The sequence below is a fragment of the Paralichthys olivaceus genome, chromosome 15, assembly GCF_024713975.1.
Source record: "Paralichthys olivaceus isolate ysfri-2021 chromosome 15, ASM2471397v2, whole genome shotgun sequence".
NCBI lineage: Eukaryota > Metazoa > Chordata > Actinopteri > Pleuronectiformes > Paralichthyidae > Paralichthys > Paralichthys olivaceus.
Window position 1 is genome coordinate 206477 of NC_091107.1, and position 18265 is coordinate 224741.

At 43.4% G+C, this 18265-nt stretch overlaps 3 protein-coding genes across 7 annotated transcripts; 2 read left to right on the top strand and 1 right to left on the bottom strand.

Annotated features, from left to right (window-relative positions):
• Nucleotides 1–1051: 1051 nt before the first annotated feature.
• Nucleotides 1052–4942, bottom strand: sra1 (steroid receptor RNA activator 1). Of its 2 annotated transcripts, none has more exons than XM_020108527.2 (6): nucleotides 4730–4942; nucleotides 3797–3907; nucleotides 3404–3490; nucleotides 3165–3325; nucleotides 2275–2383; nucleotides 1052–2194 (listed from the first exon to the last, which is right to left on the bottom strand). In XM_020108527.2, exons 1-6 carry the CDS (start codon nucleotides 4752–4754, stop codon nucleotides 1710–1712), a joined length of 978 nt encoding a protein of 325 aa, XP_019964086.2. In that variant the 5' UTR covers nucleotides 4755–4942; the 3' UTR covers nucleotides 1052–1709. The 2 variants fall into 2 exon arrangements, with proteins under 2 accessions (XP_019964086.2, XP_019964087.2); XM_020108528.2 differs by having other exon boundaries at nucleotides 4744–4935.
• A 1249-nt stretch (nucleotides 4943–6191) lies between these two features.
• Nucleotides 6192–13631, top strand: apbb3 (amyloid beta (A4) precursor protein-binding, family B, member 3). Of its 4 annotated transcripts, XM_069539375.1 has the most exons (14): nucleotides 6192–6502; nucleotides 7920–8083; nucleotides 8199–8233; nucleotides 8318–8369; nucleotides 8472–8561; nucleotides 9415–9564; nucleotides 9755–9882; nucleotides 10432–10437; nucleotides 10636–10750; nucleotides 11107–11188; nucleotides 11278–11361; nucleotides 11450–11565; nucleotides 11637–11816; nucleotides 11927–13631. In XM_069539375.1, the coding sequence occupies exons 1-14, from the start codon at nucleotides 6454–6456 to the stop codon at nucleotides 12179–12181; spliced, it is 1506 nt and encodes a 501-aa protein (XP_069395476.1). In that variant the 5' UTR covers nucleotides 6192–6453; the 3' UTR covers nucleotides 12182–13631. The 4 variants fall into 4 exon arrangements, with proteins under 4 accessions (XP_069395476.1, XP_069395477.1, XP_069395478.1 ...); XM_069539376.1 differs by lacking the exon at nucleotides 10432–10437 and having other exon boundaries at nucleotides 6193–6502; XM_069539377.1 differs by lacking the exon at nucleotides 8472–8561 and having other exon boundaries at nucleotides 6193–6502.
• A 145-nt stretch (nucleotides 13632–13776) lies between these two features.
• LOC138413770 (cysteine-rich and transmembrane domain-containing protein 1-like) lies at nucleotides 13777–17726 on the top strand. The gene is made up of 6 exons (XM_069539380.1): nucleotides 13777–15073; nucleotides 15497–15570; nucleotides 15849–15940; nucleotides 16477–16505; nucleotides 16944–17112; nucleotides 17207–17726. The coding sequence occupies exons 1-6, from the start codon at nucleotides 15047–15049 to the stop codon at nucleotides 17326–17328; spliced, it is 513 nt and encodes a 170-aa protein (XP_069395481.1). The 5' UTR covers nucleotides 13777–15046; the 3' UTR covers nucleotides 17329–17726.
• Nucleotides 17727–18265: the final 539 nt, after the last annotated feature.

Genomic DNA, 18265 nt, shown 5'->3' on the forward strand with positions numbered 1-18265 from the left:
GAGGAGTGAGGCAGAGCTGATTGGTCAGCAGAGTTCGTACTGAGCTCTGCTGGAAGCTGCAAACATCCGAAAAATTCCAGGAGCTGAGATGATAACCTCCACACTCGTCTTTCAGAGACCAACAGGCTGTTAACGCCTCCTACAGGCTGCAGGCTACATTACAGACTGCACGGAACAACATTCTGTTCATATGTTCAATGTTCAATGTTTTCATGCTCTAATGTTCAGAAAACATCCTCAGATTGTCCAAAGCCAAGACTTTTCTCAGAGAACTTTAAAAAGAAAAAGAGTAAATCAGAAAGTTTACATCACAAACATGTGCCCAATCACAGCAGGGTGTGCTGGTGTGTCAATAAAGATGGGTGACATGATAGCTCTCCAAAAGTGAAGCCAAATCATCTGGAACCCTAACCCCCTGCTGTCTGGCTGCAGTATAGGTCATGAACCTCCTCCATGTTAGCAGATGGGACATTGACCAAACAAAAAATCAAAGTAGATGTTAAATAAATGTTTGTTAAGATGTTTCGATCATTTCGGCTCGTTCTTATCTCACTGCTGATTGTTCAAGTGTTTCTGATCAGTTTGGTTTGAATCAGTTATTGTTGATATAAAAACAGGCTCATGATTGACAGCTGAGACGCCATGATTGAAACTATTTGAACAAATAGTTTCAATCATTTGAACTGTTTCCCTCAGTGTCGCCTGATTTCTTTTTTCTGGAAAAAGGACGTAGAGATTGTAACATTTGTTCCAGTTTATTCAGATGATCCAAAGATCCTATCACAGGAAGAGCAGGTTCTGGTTTCAGTAAACCAGACTTCAGAGTTTCAGTGATCAGGATCAGGTCATTGGTCAGTTCAAACGGTGGAGATGCTAACGACGGCAGCAGCATCACAGTGAAGAGCTAGGAACCAGGAAGTTGTTCTGTGAACAGATTCATGTTCAGCATTAATGTCAGTAAAGTTATTTTCATCCAACAGTTGGATTTAATGAGACATTTGAGAAGATTGTGTTCATGTTCATGTGGATACCAGCACACAGAGGAATAAACAGCAGTGAAGGTGGATTTATTATCTGTGAATCATGAAGAAGTCTTGGACATTGCACTCTTCAGTAAATCTGAAGCAGAAACAATAAGGAAACATGATCAAAGAATGGCAGCAGGAGGCAGCTCACACAGGAAACAGCTTTATACAACAGGAAGTGAGGAAACAACAAGGAGCAGAACATGGTGACTAGAGGCTGAGACAGTTCGGACTCTGACCTTTAGAGTCTAAAGTTTAGAGTTTAAAGTTTAGACTCTGAAGTTCCCTGAAGTTCATTTTCTATAGACTTCTATAGAAACTACCAGAGGAGTTGCCCCCTGCTGGTCACTACACAGAAGACAGGTTTCAGACACTTCACATCGGCTTCACTCTCTGGACCTGGAGTCTACATCTGTTTTTATTAACAGTCTGTGGTCCAGACACCAATAATAGCCAAAATGTCAAAGAGTCTAAGATCCAGAATCCAGATGTTGATGGTTCATATTGCAGAGTCAGGAACAGAAGGGTTTCATTTTGAACAATACGTCCATCCTTGTTGAAGTTTCCTTGAGCAAACTGCTGAACCTCTGCTGAAGTGTGAATGTGAGGATTGTTGCCACCAGGTCCTGGAGATGGTTCAAAGAGTCAAAGTTTATCAAGAGACTAAGGAAACCTGCTGTTGAGTCAGGAATGAGAGACGGGCTGCTGGACTGGTCCTGCAGGCTCCTGGACTGGTCCTGCAGGCTGCTGGACTGGTCCTACAGGCTCCTGGACTGGTCCTGCAGGCTGCTGGACTGGTTCTACAGGCTCCTGGACTGGTCCTGCAGGCTCCTGGACTGGTCCTGCAGGCTGCTGGACTGGTCCTACAGGCTCCTGGACTGGTCCTGCAGGCTGCTGGACTGGTTCTACAGGCTGCTGGACTGGTTCTACAGGCTGCTGGACTGGTCCTACAGGCTCCTGGACTGGTCCTGCAGGCTGCTGGACTGGTTCTACAGGCTCCTGGACCCCTGCAGGGTAAAGAAGCAGTCGTAGGAGTTCTGGACTCAGATTTCGTGTCTCAGCAATGATTCGTTTGACGCCGACCATCCACTGAATGACCTCAGTCACATGATCGACCATCAGAGAGCGATGGATTTCATCAGCTGCGTCCCAGTGACCCGACTGCAACTCTGAGAGACAGACAGGTGAGTGTTCAGACAGGTGGACAAAGACAGGTGCTGACACACTAAGGTGAGATGAGACAGGTAACCTTGAGACAGGGCGTCCATGCGTCTCCTGACGGGAAGGCTCAGTCGGCCTGATCTCCAACCATCCTCCAGGAGGAGGAGCCTTTTTTCCACATCATTACACACCTGATCCTGCAGGTCAAAGGTCACACAGATGGTGATCAGGTTTACAGCCTGACCTTAAACAGCTGGTTAAAGTTATGTTAGTTATAGTTACAGCTACACTACAGTTAGTTATATTTACAGTTAGTTATAGTTGCAGTTAGAGTTGGTTAAAGTTATGTTAGTTATAATTACAGGTATAGTTACAGTTACAATTAGTTATTTTGTTAGTTATAGTTACAGTTAAACAACGGTTAGTTATAGTTACAGTTAGTTAGCACTACAGTAATTATAGTTACAGTTAAATATAGTTACAGTTAGTTAATTATGTTAATTATAGTTACAGTTACACTACAGTTAATTATACTTACAGTTAATTATAGTTACAGTTAAATATAGTTACAGTTAGTTAGCACTACAGTAATTATAGTTACAGTTAGTTAATTATGTTAATTATAGTTACAGTTACACTACAGTTAATTATAGTTACAGTTAGTTATAGTTACAGTTAGTTATAGTTAGAGTTGGTCCCTGTACATCCTAACCACCTTTATGAGTTGCTGTGACCGACACTAGGCCTGAACTATGTACACCAGTGGTGGACCTGAAGTGATGAGATCCTCTGTAGGATTCAAGATGTCTGTGTGAGGAAGGTGACGGCATGTGAGGGTAGATAAGGCAAAGAGAGACTGTGGGGGGACCGAGGTGACGCAGAGAGAATAATATTGTGAACCACCAGCTGCACTCTGTTTAAAATCTTATTTTAAAAAAGGCCATAGGTATATGGAAGTATGGTTAGGGTTGAACTCACTCTGACGGTGTGTCTGCAGGCGGCTAGCGCTCGCCTCAACACCAGCACCACCACCTCTACATCAGGCACACTCTCTGATGGGCTACTGCCAGCCTCTTTCTGGCTTCTCATTGGTCCTGCCGGAGGAAGGGGCGATGCCACGCAGTCGGGTGGAGGATGAGCTGTGATGAGTTCAGAGTCACATCACAATTAAAAAGCATGAAATTATGTTCTGCTGCCATGACGACTGCTGCTCTTACCTGTGTGCAAAGTGGGTGGGGCTATGCCACACCGAGGTGGAGCCAGAGGGTTGGCGGAGGGATACATAGGAGGTGGAGCTCCTGAACCTGGGGAACGATCAGAGACAGGATGTTTGAAGCATTAAAGACTGTGTAAAGCAAAGTCAGTCATTTGTCTCCTCACATGTACACGTCAGTAAGCGACACGTGAAAAGAGGTTGAGCTATAAGCTGTGAACAGACTGCTGTGTGATTTTTTCAAGAATTTGAACCCTATTTTTATACACCTGCAGATCAAATTTGCTTGGGTGGTTGATAACACGTTGGTCTGTGGTGAGATGATCTCAGAACATATATTTTAAATTGCTTTACACTTTAAAGTCTGAATAGCACAGACAGGTGTGTTTTTTTTCACCTGACACAGGTGGAGCTGCTCTCTTGTTCAGGAGGTTCCTCGGTGGTCCGCGGGCCATCTGAAGGCCATAGGAGAACTGAGGGGGGTCGTTCCAGCCCCGCTCCTGGTTACCTTGGCAACACATAGGCAGATTCAATCTGTCAATCAATCGATAAATCGCCACCACGTTTACATGATGAAACAAACATGTTCATTTACACATATTCATGTAATGAATAAACATGGAGGAAGAAAACAACAGGATAAGAGCAAATATATAATAAATAATGATATCAATAATAAACCATGAGAACTTAGTGACCTTCCCTTCACTGTCGATCAGCTAGAGAACTTTAAGAGGCTGAAGCTTGTGGTGACTCCACCTGATCCAGACATCACAATCTGTCGACTCTGCGTTAGCATCGTCAGAGCCAGGACACTTTGAAACACTAGGTGGCGTAATGAGCCACGTTCAATCCACACATATAGATTATTTTATAGACGTGATATTAACACCAACATGACAGAACAGATCATTTAGTTTAGTTTCAGAATCTCTTTTAAACCTTTATTTTCTGTTCCAGATGAACTGAACCAAACATCTGCTGCTGTGTCTCTAGAAACTCATTTAGACTCACACTGATTAAGAAGAAGACAAACTTTATTGATCCCAAGGAGGAAATTCTTTTTACACTCATTTTTATTTATACATGCAGTTTTTAACCCCCCCCCCCGTCATCTCTACAGGCCTGCCTCCTGTCTGATGAGTCATTCTAATGACGTCAACAAATCTCCACGGATCCACAACACTTGAAGTTATTCACACAAACTGAACGTTTTGCGTCAAAGTGTCGAAGTCTGAGTTCGTGTCTGCGTCACAGTGAAAGAATCGTTCACCACTTCATCAGACCATGAACGATTCTCTCTGTTGTGGCGTCATGAACAGCGGCTCACCTGCTTTCACGTACATGTCCTCCATGTTGGATTCACCGTCTTCTTCCGCTGAGGACGCGAAGCTAACGGCTAACGTTTAAACAACGTTCAGGTTTAATGAAACTTCGCGTTTAAATTAATATTTTAACAAACACGAAGAGACGTCGAGCGAACATCGAGCTGTCTTCTCCCACTTTCACCTCCGCTCTAATTTCAAAATAAAAGAATCGGTATTTTTTATTTTGATGTTGTGGCGTAATCAAATATATATACGTAATCAAGGTATATATATATATATATATATATATATATATATATACCTTGATTACGTTAGATATATCTATATATAAGACTGATTCTTATATAGGGTCATGACATATTTTATATTACATGTATATTTGATCGATATCAAGTTTAATGAAAGTGTGAAAAAGCAGCTCAAATGAAACTGAATCTGGAGTGTGTGTCAAAGTGTTGCTTTATAATATATTTATCAAAATAGTTATAATAATAGCTGATGTACAGAATTTCAGGTTGCAGTGTCTTTGTATACAATGCTCATTATAGTAAATTCTAGGCTTTTACTCTGCAGGAGAACTGGTCTGACTTCCTGTCATGTTTTCCGGGACACGTGGCTGCCTATGTCCTGCTGACGTCATGTGGTGGAGTCAGAGCAGGGGCGGTTCTAGGATGAGACTTTGAGGGGGGCTGAGCCTCGATGAGAAGACATGCAGCTGCAGTTTGGTATCAACACATGAAGAGCGGTCCACAAACCAGGCCGAGAAATAAGAGGGGAAAACCTTCAGGTGGTTGTTACGTTCACGTCAGTTCACCTCTGCTGAAAATCCACAACACAGTCAGACCAAGTCCACGTCCACTGAGTCTGACTCATCCTCTGACGTCATCCGTAAAAAAAACACAAGTCGAACACGTTCTACTTCTCGTAGCATCAGAGACGAAAACAACAATCTCACAGAATTTCATTTTTTAGTTGCAGCTGAAACAGATGTTTTTAAAATGCCTGTGTTTTTGAACAAAGAACAATATACGATACATATATATATATATATATAATCACATAAAATGACTTGTTTTAATTATGAGGTAAGAGGTTCAGACAACATCTGTCTGACTGCAGCGAGAGAACATCTGCTGTGTTTTAAGGTCACGTGACCAACAGCGCTGGATGAAGTCGGACAACAATTTTAAACAGCATGCATTGTGTAAGGACCAGCATGCATTGTGTAAGGACCAGCATGCATTGTGTTAGGACCAGCATGCATTGTGTTAGGACCAGCATGCATTGTGTTACAGCTGGGGGGGTGCTGACATTAACATGATGGATTTATCAATAAAGATCAGACCTCAGTTTGTTGAATTCACTGTAGAATCTGTGTGTTTGTGTGAAAACATATTTGAATGTCATATTTTTACAGTGCAGGGCGAGCGAGGCAGAGAGGGAGGGTGACATCAGCAGGAGGAGGAGAGAGGGAGGGAGGGAGAGGAGGACAACAGCATCCTTCATCAGAGAGAGAGGAGAGCAAGGACGAATGAGAGGGGAGAGAGAAGGTGAATAGATAAAGGAGAAGAAGACGACTGATGGTGCTGACGGATGGAGGACGAGAGACACTGAGACACACAGACAAACAAGGAGAGAGAGAGAGCAGCAGGCGGCTTTAACGTTATCTGGGCCTGTGTGTGTGTGCGATCAGCTGATTGGAACACACAGGTTCAAGGGCGGAGCCATGATGGGGAAGGATTACATGTTGGCCATTATCATAATGAACTACGATGGTAAGACCTCAGGGTTCTGATGTTCTAAAGAAACACTGATGTAAGAATGTGATGCTGAAAAGTACGTTAACGGGGGTGGAGCTCAGTGTTGTTACATCTTTCTGACCTGTGATTGGTCAAACTGGACCCTGCGAAGATAACATTGTGCAAAATGCTGTTAAATTAACAAATGAAAAAAAAACTCATCTGAGGAGATGCCTGTGGGGGTGTGGTCAGATGACTTTTTGACAGGTTGTTAGTGAGGTCAAAGGTGACAAGTGTAACCAGGAGATAAAGATAACGACAGGTCTCCACTTCCTCCAGAAGTTAAAGTATCTCACATTTGAACACTGCCATCTTGTGGTGAGGACGTCACTTGCAGTCTGTGTAGTGATCGTGGAGCCGTGGTAATGGAGTCACGATTAGATGTTTTTCTTTAGTATCTGGATTGTTAGCATTTGTTAAGACTGCTTATAAAGCTAGGGTCCTCGGAGTGTCTGTGACAGTGTAGCATTGTGGGAAGTCTTTTCCCCATTTGTCTTTGCTCAACATCCGGTGGAGTCAGATGTCGTCCACACTGACTCTGGTTCTTTCTTCCAGTGAAAGAGTTTTTTCTCACAGTCGTCAGAGCTGCTCATCGTGGAAACTGTCGGTGTCTTATCACTTGAATTCTGAATAAGTAAACAGCCTTGAGATCATGTTTCACACTGAACTGAAGTGTCTTCAGTGTTCGGTTGGTCCAGTTAAGAGATTCTGTCTTCAGAACGTGTGAGAGTGAAGAACTGTGGGAGGAAAAGGTCGTGACCTTCAACAAGGTTTAACATTAGGATGAGTCAACGCTTCATTAACGTCCACGTTTAGCTTCTCAGTGTCTGAACTGATGACTCGATTTCTCACCCCCCCGTCTTCCGATCATATCACTGTCTGTCACTCAGCTGATTCAGCGTTTTGTCTTTGACGCTTCATCAATTATTCACATCCTGTTTTCTTCTCTTACCGTCTCATTACTCGTTCCCTCCTCAGGTGAAAGTCCACGCTTCTAGACAAAATGTTTAGTAACACGTTTGTAACACGTATGTTAGAGAAAGCTGTCCTGTTCTTTTATGCCCTGAACTGTGTTTGACAGGCAGATGATGGTCATCACATGGTCCAGGCTGATTGGTTCTGGTTGTGCAGTGGTTCTCCTCACACTCGTTTCCTGTTTGAGTCCAACCTGAACCCACGTCAGACACATGTTGATTTGACACATCATATCTGATGTCATCAACAACAAACCTCCAAGAATCAGACTGAGCAGAACTTCATGGAGAATCTTTCCTGTCAGATCACAAGGATCCACTCACAGATTTTCTAGATCACTGAGTTCCTGACAACAGGAAGTGATAACAGTTTCATTTTGAACTGATCAGGGTGAGGTTCTGGTTTTGTGTCTCTGCAGACAACATCTGGACCGACCAGAACCTGCTGCTGGACCCGGACCTTCCCTCCGGCTGGAGAACCATCAAAGACTCCACAGGAACCTACTACTGGCACGTTCCCACCGGCGCCACCCAGTGGCAACACCCCAGCCTCACTGGAATGCCCCAGCCTCTTGACGCACAGGTTAGAACATGTTAAAATATCAAACACAACCGTGATGTCAGAACCCCCCTGTGTTAGCTGAGCTGAGCTAGCTCAGGTTAGCTCATGTCTTCTTCTGTGGTGTTTGTATCGGCAGGAAGAAGCTGGAGGGCAGAGACCACCTGAGGACAGGTACACACGTGCACACACACACACTGAAATAAACACACACATATAAACATTTGTTATATGATAAGACACATCCTTCTTTCTCAGGTCGTCATGGCGTCATGAAGATTATCCGACCAATCACGACCCTGACTCCAAGGTATGACCACAAAAAAAATCTAATTATCAGTCATTTAGAATGATTCAGTGTTAAACACTTGATGGTTTTTCCATATTTGTGTCTCCATCACGTCATTGACAGGTATCGTCACTGTGTGGGACAGTTTTAGTCTCTCAGGTGAAACCCTGGTGGCTTCAAGCTCAGCTGGAGGAAATAAAACACAAATATACTGTAAAGATTTTCATATTTTTATCTATTGTATATCATAACACTGTGAGTCTATCTCAACTGTATAATGACATCAGTACACACACGTACAATGAGGTTTGAAAACAAGTCAGATACTTAAAGAAAATCAGTAGAAACCCATAAAGAACTATAGAAACTAAAGTTAAGACTTGTGTATAATGTAAAATGTAAAATGTAGATTGTGTTGAGCTCATCATCAGCCACAGTGAACAGGTAACACGTGAAGTACATGTAGACAGTCTGTGGTACTGTGAGTACTTTGCTCCTACGGGTCAGGTTGGTTCTGTTGAAGCTCCAGCAGCTGACAAAGGTTCATCCTCTGAGGAGAATCTAGATCTTTCAGAAACTCCTCACAGGATCTCAAAGGATCTTGTGGGTCTCTGAAGACCCTGGTCCTCCTCAGAGACTGGAACGATCCACAGCAGCTCCACGATAAGAACATGATGTCATGGTTCAAAGGAAGGGAGTGGTCAGTGGGCGGAGCTTTACACTGTTTGATCTCTTATCTTCAAACCAACCTGGAGCAGGTCAGCTGATCAGCATAAGTTACCATGGTGATTTACCCGATAACAAGGGAACAAGCTTCGTAGGACTGAAAACTCTGAATTAAACCTGAAGTTAACCTCAATTAAACCTGAATTAAACCTGAAGTTAACCTCAATTAAACCTGAAGTTAACCTGAATTAAACCAGAAGTTAACCTGAATTAAACCAGAAGTTAACCTCAATTAAACCAGAAGTTAACCTGATAACCACACATCCTGCTTCATAGTACAGAGCCCTGAACCAGTCTCTCTCTGTTTGTGTCTCTCTCTCTCCACCTGTCTGTCTCTCAGTGTTTTGCGGTGCGTTCTCTGGGCTGGCTGCAGGTGGAGGAGGAGGACCTGTCTCCCGGTCGCAGCAGTCTCGCTGTCAGTAACGTCATCCAGCAGCTGTCTCACTGCACTAGCCCTGTGCAGAGAGACCGGCTAGGAGCCTGGGGGGAGGTGAGACATCTGCTGATCTCGTCTGTCTCTACCTGTTTCTGTCTATACTTGTTTCTCTGTACCTGTATATCTCTCTACTTGTCTGTCTCTCTATCTGTCTGTGTCTCTACCTGTCTGTCTCTTTATCTGCCTCTATCTCTACCTGTCTGTCTCTTCATCTGTCTCTGTGTCTCTGCCCGTCTGTCTGCAGGGACGGGAGATGATGCTGGTTCTGAAGAAAGACACTCTGACCCTGTTGGACCCTTTAGACCACACCCCCCTCCACTGTCAGCCAATCATTAACATCCGTGTCTGGGGGGTGGGGTGCAACAACGGCAGGTAAACAAAGTGTGAATCCACCTGTCTCTCTCTCTCTCTCTCTCTCTCTCTCTCTCTCTCTCTCCCTCTCTCTCTCTCTCTCCCAATTCAATTCAATTCAATAAACTTTATTGGCATGACTGTGTATTACAATATTGCCAAAGCGTTATAATATAATAATACAATAATATAAAACAATGTATTATTTTAGCAAAATAATAAATTATAACTTAATTAAAACTATACATCAATTAAAACTATACATCAATTAAAACTATACTATACATCAATTAATACTATACATCAATTAAAACTATACTATATATCAATTTAAAAAAAGGTGTGTATCATACAGAGGTAATTATTACTCTCTCTCTGTCTCTCTCTCTCGCTGTTTGCATGTGTGGTGTGTTTGTTTACACATGTGTAATTACATGTGTGTAAAAATGCATGTGGTTGTTTAAATGGGTGTTCTCTGGCGTGTGTATGCTTACATATGTGTTTACATGTTTGTTTACACTAACACTGACACTCTCTGTTTCTTGAACACGCCCCCCCTCACCTGGGCAGGGACAGGTAAACGTCTTTACGTCTTCATTGTCTCGTACGTCAGGGTCATTTATGGAACCTGCTCATCACATGACCACACTGCGTGCGTGTGTGTTATCCACATTGTGGGGACTTGTTGTATTTACAGGGACACACCATCTTCACAAAGCTAATGTAATGTCCTCTGAAGTCATGGAGACATGAGTGTGTGTGTGGTGTGTTCAGGGACTTTGCCTTCGTGGCGGGAGATAAGGACACCTGTGTGCTCAAGTGTCACGTCTTTCGCTGCGATGCTCCAGCCAAGGCCATCGCCACAGCTCTGCACCAGATGTGCTCCAAGGTTGGTCAATCATCCACCATCGCCTAGCTTAGCGTGATGTGTTAGCATGCTATGTTAGGTCATCAGACAGTAAACACAGATTCCAGTTGAGGGCAACGTGTTGGACACAATTAAATGTTCTGATTAAACCAGTAATTTTATGATTTACAGTGTATCGACACTTTAGTAGCTCACATACATTAGATCTTAAAGATGGACGACACATCTCCACTTCCTGTTGATTGAAGCCAAAATATCTCAAATACTGCATCTTTTGGTGATGACGTCATTTGGAGTCAGCGAGCAGTCGTGATAGTGGTTGTGAAGGTTTAGTTGTGTCGTCCATCTTTATTCACAGTCTGTATCTTTGTCTGCAGATGATGTCAGAGAAGGCGCTGATGAGGCCATCTCGCTCTCTGACCATGGAGAGTATCTCACCTGAAGATCTGCCCAGACAAGGTGATGTCACCTACTCTCTGACGTCATCTGTTCTCTGATGTCACCTGTTCTCTGATTGGTTCCTCATCGATGATCTGTCATTGTTTCAGTTGAGTTTCTGGACGCTGTGCAGCAGCAGGTCCAGAAGTTTGACGTCCAGTACATTGGAAACCTGCCGGTGTCCAGAGCCATGGGTAACACACACACACACACACACACACGCTCACACACCAAATCCACGAGGACTGAAACAGAGAGAACAGTGTTTGATGTGTGTTGCAGGTATGGAGGTGTTGAACAGGGCGATCGAGAGCATCATGAACTCCACAGACAGAGACGACTGGGAACCGACGGTGATCCACGTCACTGACAACGTCCTGTCGCTGTGGAGGGGCGAGGTACCGTCACATCACACAGGTCAAAGGTCAAGGGTCAAAGCTGTTTTTAATCTGTTTTCTGATCCCAACAGGAGGGGGAGGAGCCAGTCTGGGAGTGTCAAGTTCGCTTCCTTACTTTTCTGGGCGTTGGCCATGACAGCCACACCTTTGCTGTGATCGTGGACGGTGGCACGCAGCGATTCGAGTGTCACGTGTTCTGGTGTGAACCGGATGCAGGAATCATCTCTGAGGCTGTTCAGGCTGCGTGTATGGTGAGACACCTGTCAGTCTGTCTCTCTCCTATCTGTCTCTCTTGATTCTCCATCACTTCAGTTGTAGATCAGACTGGACTCTGATTGGTCGCTCTTTTCCTGTCTGTCAGGTCCAGTATCAGAAGTGTCTTGTGGCTCAGACTCCTCCTCCAAGGTCCAAGTCGTGGCGTGCAAACCCATCAAAGGTCAAACGGGCCAACTCCATGGACGGCGCCGCCTTTGCTCCTCTCACATCCAGATACCATAGCAGCAGCAGCAGCTCCACCATGATGACACAGAGGATAACGAAGGGCAACGGCAGCGTGAGGAAGGGGATGATGGCATTTTTTGAAACATTTCGCAACAAACAGACCGCCACGTTCTAAGGACAGGGGTAGGACCGTCAGAGCCAGAGGTGTGTGTCTGCCAGGACACTGATGGTGAGGAAACGATCAGCAACGACACCTGATTGGCTGAAGTCATGGCTCTGGTGGTCCAACTGGCTGATTTTTTGCCTTCACATCACCAGTGATGCTGACGCTCGCCACAGTCGCTTGTCTCCAGGTGATTGGACCTGAAACGTACGTGTCTGAACTTTCTCACCTGTCGCTGGAGCACAATCAAACCTGCAGGTACGAACAGCAGGAGCGTCAGGTGACCAGGATGTGGATCAGACCAGGAAACATCAACACGACGACCACCAACATCACGTGATCAAAACTGCGACTCAGGATCATGTGACCTTCATTAAACATTTAAACTGAAACATGACACAGCGGCTGTGTCCGAAATCACTCACCGAACTGTCCGAATGTGTAGTGACATTTTTTATTCCCTATATAGTACACTCATTATTTCCCATAATGCATCATGAAAAATAGCAATATCTACAATCATGCATTGCACTCGTGGTGGAGGGGGTGAAATGGGATTGGGCCAACATGGTTCACTGAAAAATCTCTCATCATCTCCTCAGCACTATGATGGGGGGGTAAACAGAATCAAATACAACTAAAGTAACTGGTGACAAAAACAACACGCCTCCATCCTGCTCCTGTGATGTCATCACCACAAGCCCCGACATTCAAATTCAACTTGAATTTCAAACGAAGTTATTTACATCAAGTTTTAAGCCTAAAAAGTCCAATACCTGAAGTGGCAACGCTAACGGACACGTGCCCTTTAGCAAGAGTGTGTGCGGTTTCCCGGTGTGCCCTGCGTGAACGCAGCTCCGAGGAGATCACAGAGGACATTTAGGCCTGAAACTTGGTGTAAATGACCTCGTTTGTAGTTCAGGGTAAATGTCGGGGCTTGTGGACACTTGATGACATCACAGGAGCAGATATGGAGACGTGATGTTTTTCTGTTGATTCATTACGTCTGAAGAATCTGTTGTCGGGTTAGTGAATGACTGGGTGATTTCAGACACAGCATTAAACCTAGAAACGTGACCCTGGACGTTAGCGTGACCCTGGACGTTAGCGTGACCCTGGCGTTAGGGTGACCCTGGACGTTAGCGTGACCCTGGACGTTAGGGTGACCCTGGCGTTAGGGTGACCCTGGCGTTAGGGTGACCCTGGACGTTAGGGTGACCCTGGACGTTAGGGTGACCCTGGACGTTAGGGTGACCCTGGACTTTAGCGTGACCCTGGCGTTAGGGTGACCCTGGACGTTAGCGTGACACCGGACATGACATGACACAGACTCTCGTGCTGCCTCCTGATTGGTTGAAGCCCTGGTGTGTTCCTTTCAAGAAACTGCAGCAAAAACAGTCTGATACCAAACTATCTGATGATGTCATGAAAAAAATAAACAGATGAAAGTATTAAAACACGATTGTTTGTTGTGAGACGGAGATTTTTTTTGAAAACACTTTACAAAAGAATTTACATTATTTTCATTGTTACAATCTGTAGGTTCTAAAATAAAGTGTTAATGTAAAGAAATAATTAAAATGACATCAGTTGTAAAGTGTAGAAAACACAGCTGATCATCGGTCACAGTGCAGATGATCTTTTTAGACTCCAGATCAGAGACATGTTTGTAAAATCTGAACTGGAGTCTGAGTCTTGCTCTGAGGTTTGTCACACACACTGCCTTCACTTCCTGTCTCTGTTGTCCACCCTGTTCCCCAGAGGTCCACATACGTCCACCACGTGTCTGAGGGTAACCACCCCTGCTGAGCGAAACAGCTGCTGCTCGGCCTGTGTTGAGTCGGGTGCCGAAAACAATGGACTCTTTTAAAAGCCACGTCAGGGAGACACTGTATTTTTGTCTTTGTTTGTTAAACATCCCCCCCCCCCCCCCAGTGATCAGTACACAGTAAAACTTTGGGAGATTGGCTTTGTGATCCCTCAGGTTCATTAGGAACAGCGGTTCAGTCCCCCACCTCGACTAAGGATGGCTTTAGGTCCGACGAGGAGTCTTTGGATGGACTGCAGTCGATCCCTGCTGGCCAGGTGAACCAGGCCCTGTCCACCTTCCTCCTTTGACAGGTACAGCACGTTCTGTGGGACCCAGTGCAGACGGCCCCAGAAGAAGTCCACCAGCACCGCTGCATCCTGGCCAGCTGCTGGGAGGTCCACACATGCCAGTCTGTGCCATAGCATGGAAGACATCCGGTTGTTAATGATAAGGGGCCTTTCAATGATAAGGGGGCCTTTAAAAGACTGCGTAGATGTTGCCTGCCAGGTCACAAGAATTTCACTGCTCTGATGACGCTAAGTTATTTGGTGCATGTGACAATAAACTTTGATTTGATTTGATTTGATTTTGACATGTTAGAAGCCACTTCTATTTTTTCAGTCGCCCCTCTACCTTTCCTAAAACATTGTCCCAGTTTGTATTCAAGGTCTCATCCCCAAGATAAACACCCAGATATCTCAGACCTTCTTTGTTCCAGGTCAACCCCCCAGGGAAAACAAGCTCTCGGCTGAGCTCAGCTCCCGCTGCTAAAGCTTCACTTTCTTCATAGAAGATATTTTGCCGAATTGTTTCATAGTTTCAACGAGGATGTTGATGATAATTGCATGCACTCTGACAGAGACAGAGAGAGCGACAGAGAGAGACAGAGAGAGACAGAGAGAGACAGAGAGACAGAGACAGAGAGACAGAGAGACAGAGAGACAGAGAGAGACAGAGAGACAGAGAGAGACAGAGAGAGACCGTGAGACAGAGAGAGAGAGAGAGAGAGAGACAGAGAGACAGAAGACAGAAGACAGAAGACAGAGACAGAGACAGAGAGGAGTTGTATGATCTTGACCTTCCTGAAGCTTCGGGTGAGTTACTGCTCTTTTAACAATTTGATCTGTTTAAAATGTTAAAACATTTCTAATGTGATGTCAGCAGGTGAGAGTTCGTACGTTTTGCTGTTTTTCGGAGAAAAGCTTTAGAATCAGCGATGATGTGAGTGTGAAGAGTTTTATTCTATATGATGTCATTAATTTGATAATTTACAGATTCAAGTTTCTACGCAACGTAACGAACGTTTGTTTTCAAGCAGCTCTATTGTTTCATCATCCTACATGTATGCTCTTTTACCTACATGTATGCTCTTTTATGTAAAAAAATAAACATGTCTGCAAGGTCACATGATCCTGCACAAATAAATGTCCCCTCGGGGATGAATAAAGTATGTCTATATATCTAAACTATTTCAAAAGAAACTTACATTTTATTCAGATGAAGAAACTTCGTTTCAGTTTCAGGACAAACGACGTCTGTTAGGAAAACACGAGATCTCTGCTGTCTCCGCGGTGGTCGTCATGGAAACCAGGTGATTAGATTACAGCTGGTATGAAGGCAGATGACCAGGAATTAGATGGATCCCTGACTCAACCTTTATACATAGTGAAATCATTTCACCTGAAAATGACCAAACTATTAACAGAAAACACTAAACTCAATTTGAAAAGTAAGTAAAAATAAAACGTGACGCTTAGCGTTAAACCTCCTGATTATATAAAAATAAACATATATAAAGCCTTAAAATCTGGTTCATTCAAATATCAGAATATAAATTGTTTTTTATCGTCTGTTTTCTTTTCTCTCTAGTGTCTTGTCGTCCGTCCAGATGAGCAGAGAACAGCCTCCTCCGTACCAACCTTGTTTCCCCTCGGGCCCCTTGGCCCCCGGGGCCCCTCCAGGTTAAGAAATAAAATAAACATTTATTATTATATATTTTTCAGTACTTAAATAACCATATTCATTTTATCCACAAGTAATTTTTTATCAATGGTTTTACAATATTCTTTCTAAAAATACTTTTTTGTAAATTCTTGTAATGAAAATATCAGAATGTGCTTTATTTGCCATTAACACATACGGGACAGAACATTTAAATACTTCAGATATGATGGAATTAAATACCACAAAGAGGCTGGAACAAATATTAATATACAGGTGACTTATACACGTGTGATTGTCCCTGATGCTGTTTGACTTGAGTTCAGAGTGACTGTTTCCGTACAGTGCTCTGTAGCGCCTACCTGAGGGGAGAAGATGGAAATATTTGGATTTCATTATTCGTAGTTAATTGTTTCAATATGACGGTTTCATTTTCTAATATAAAATAAAAACAAGTTATGAATTAATTTATTCTTATTATGATATTGATATTATTTGTTTGATTCTGTGATCGAATCATCAATCGATCATGTGAACTCTGGTTTTTTCTTTCCAGCTCTCACCTTCTCCAGCTCGTCGTACCAGGTACCCAGAATGCACTGCTCACCCTCACTGACAGACAACAATGTAATTTCAATAACAAAAAATTCCGGCATATTTATCGCATTTTAAACAAAACTAGAACTTCTCCTCGAAGCGTTATTTTTACAACACGTCATCAAACGTCACATGACTGAACCAATTCTGACCTTTAATCGAGATCATTTATTTTTAAAAGTAAAAACAGGTGATGATTTAGTACAAAAGCTGAAAACTGTTTGTTTAACTACCAATAAAAACTATAATATTTACTATAACTATTATACATTTTGTATAATTTGATCAAACCTGTTTTTTGACTTTAAACTTAAGTTTATAATTTTTGTGGTTATAAAGTTAAAGGAGTTTAGACTCGTCACTTTAATTGACTCCTGTCACGTGACCATCACTGTTACCATGACGACCGCGTTGTCTCGTCTCCAGACCTTTCCTCAGAACTATGCCGGAGGAGATCAGTCATACTCTCGGCCCCCGGAGCCGATGGGGCCATTCATCACTCAGCCTGGATACCTGGGATACTGGAGCGGGCCCCCCAACGCCCCGCAGCATGTAGGGGGCCCAAAGCCATACGGAGCGCAGCCAAAACACACAGGTAGGTCAAAGGTCAAACTCTCCACAGTCACGGTGAAGAACTGATGGATGTGCATAAGATGGCGCTGATGACATCATCACTCTCTCTCTGTCAGTGTTTGTGGTGGAGCAGCAGGACCACGATGGCGGCGGCGGCGAGGACTCGTGCCTGAGAGCCTGTTCCACCGCTCTGTGCTGCTGCTGCCTCTGGAACATGTTGACCTCTCGCCTTGGCTGACCTTTGACCTCTCATCTTTACCCATCATGCAGTAGGGCCGCCATGAAGACACCAACACTGGGAAACTACCCTAGATCACAGATGAAGCTCCCGACCGAGACTTGTCAACAGCATCTCAACATATTGTTGCCATGACGACACCCTCCCCTCCGTTGCGGAGGACTCCTTGTGGCGACGTCAGTCCTTGTCTCTAACTGTCAGACGTTACAAACGTGCTTTCTGATCGGACCAACACTTGTCATTTTCTAGGTCTTGATGTTTTTTATGTCACACAAATAAAATGTGTCACAAGTTCTTAAATTACATTTTATTTTAAACGAGTATTTTCTGCCTTTTATTAAATCACATCTGACGCTTTTTATTCATTTAATATTTCATTTTGTAATGGTTCTCTTTGTCTAAATGTTTTTTAAGTTCTATGTAAAAAAAAACATAGAAAATAGAAATAAAGTTTCAGAACCAAATTTCTGTCAGATAACTCAGATTCACACGTCACGCAGCAGTACAACATGTCGGTGTTTGTTATTCACTCCCTTGAAGTGATCACATAGATATGATGGGAGTGATGAGACAATACTTGTAACCCCCCAAAACAATGTTTTCAGGGACGTGCACAGACATTTTGCGGGGCAGGGGCTCAAGTGAGAAAAGGCACTTCTCATTATTGTTTATAAAAAAAGAATTAGGGTTAAATGTTTTAAAACATAAAGTTGAGTAAAGATATATATATATATATATATATATATATATATATATATATATATTAACATCTCCGGTAATTTGTTACCCTCTCACTCATGTAATTGTTCAAAAGTCAACAGAGACGGTTTTCTTTGGTATAAACTAGGTTTATCATCATAGCATCAACGGAAACATTGATTCAATGGATCACAGCCACAATAAACGACTGCACGTGGCTGCGTTTTCATCAGTTAAT

What these genes read in the sequence shown, in the direction of transcription:
- apbb3 (XM_069539375.1), top strand. Translation starts at nt 6,454, where the DNA reads ATGATGGGGAAGGATTACATGTTGGCCATTATCATAATGAACTACGAT. An exon ending in AAATAAAACACAAATATACT is followed by an intron (nt 8,562 to 9,414) that starts GTAAAGATTTTC and finishes TCTGTCTCTCAG; the next exon opens with TGTTTTGCGGTGCGTTCTCT. An exon ending in GGCTAGGAGCCTGGGGGGAG is followed by an intron (nt 9,565 to 9,754) that starts GTGAGACATCTG and finishes GTCTGTCTGCAG; the next exon opens with GGACGGGAGATGATGCTGGT.
- sra1 (XM_020108527.2), bottom strand. Translation starts at nt 4,754, where the DNA reads ATGGAGGACATGTACGTGAAAGCAG. An exon ending in GGACATGTACGTGAAAGCAG is followed by an intron (nt 3,908 to 4,729) that starts GTGAGCCGCTGT and finishes TGTGTTGCCAAG; the next exon opens with GTAACCAGGAGCGGGGCTGG. An exon ending in CCTGCAGACACACCGTCAGA is followed by an intron (nt 2,384 to 3,164) that starts GTGAGTTCAACC and finishes TTTGACCTGCAG; the next exon opens with GATCAGGTGTGTAATGATGT.
- LOC138413770 (XM_069539380.1), top strand. Translation starts at nt 15,047, where the DNA reads ATGATCTTGACCTTCCTGAAGCTTCGG. An exon ending in GTGGTCGTCATGGAAACCAG is followed by an intron (nt 15,571 to 15,848) that starts GTGATTAGATTA and finishes TTTTCTCTCTAG; the next exon opens with TGTCTTGTCGTCCGTCCAGA. An exon ending in GGCCCCCGGGGCCCCTCCAG is followed by an intron (nt 15,941 to 16,476) that starts GTTAAGAAATAA and finishes TTTTCTTTCCAG; the next exon opens with CTCTCACCTTCTCCAGCTCG.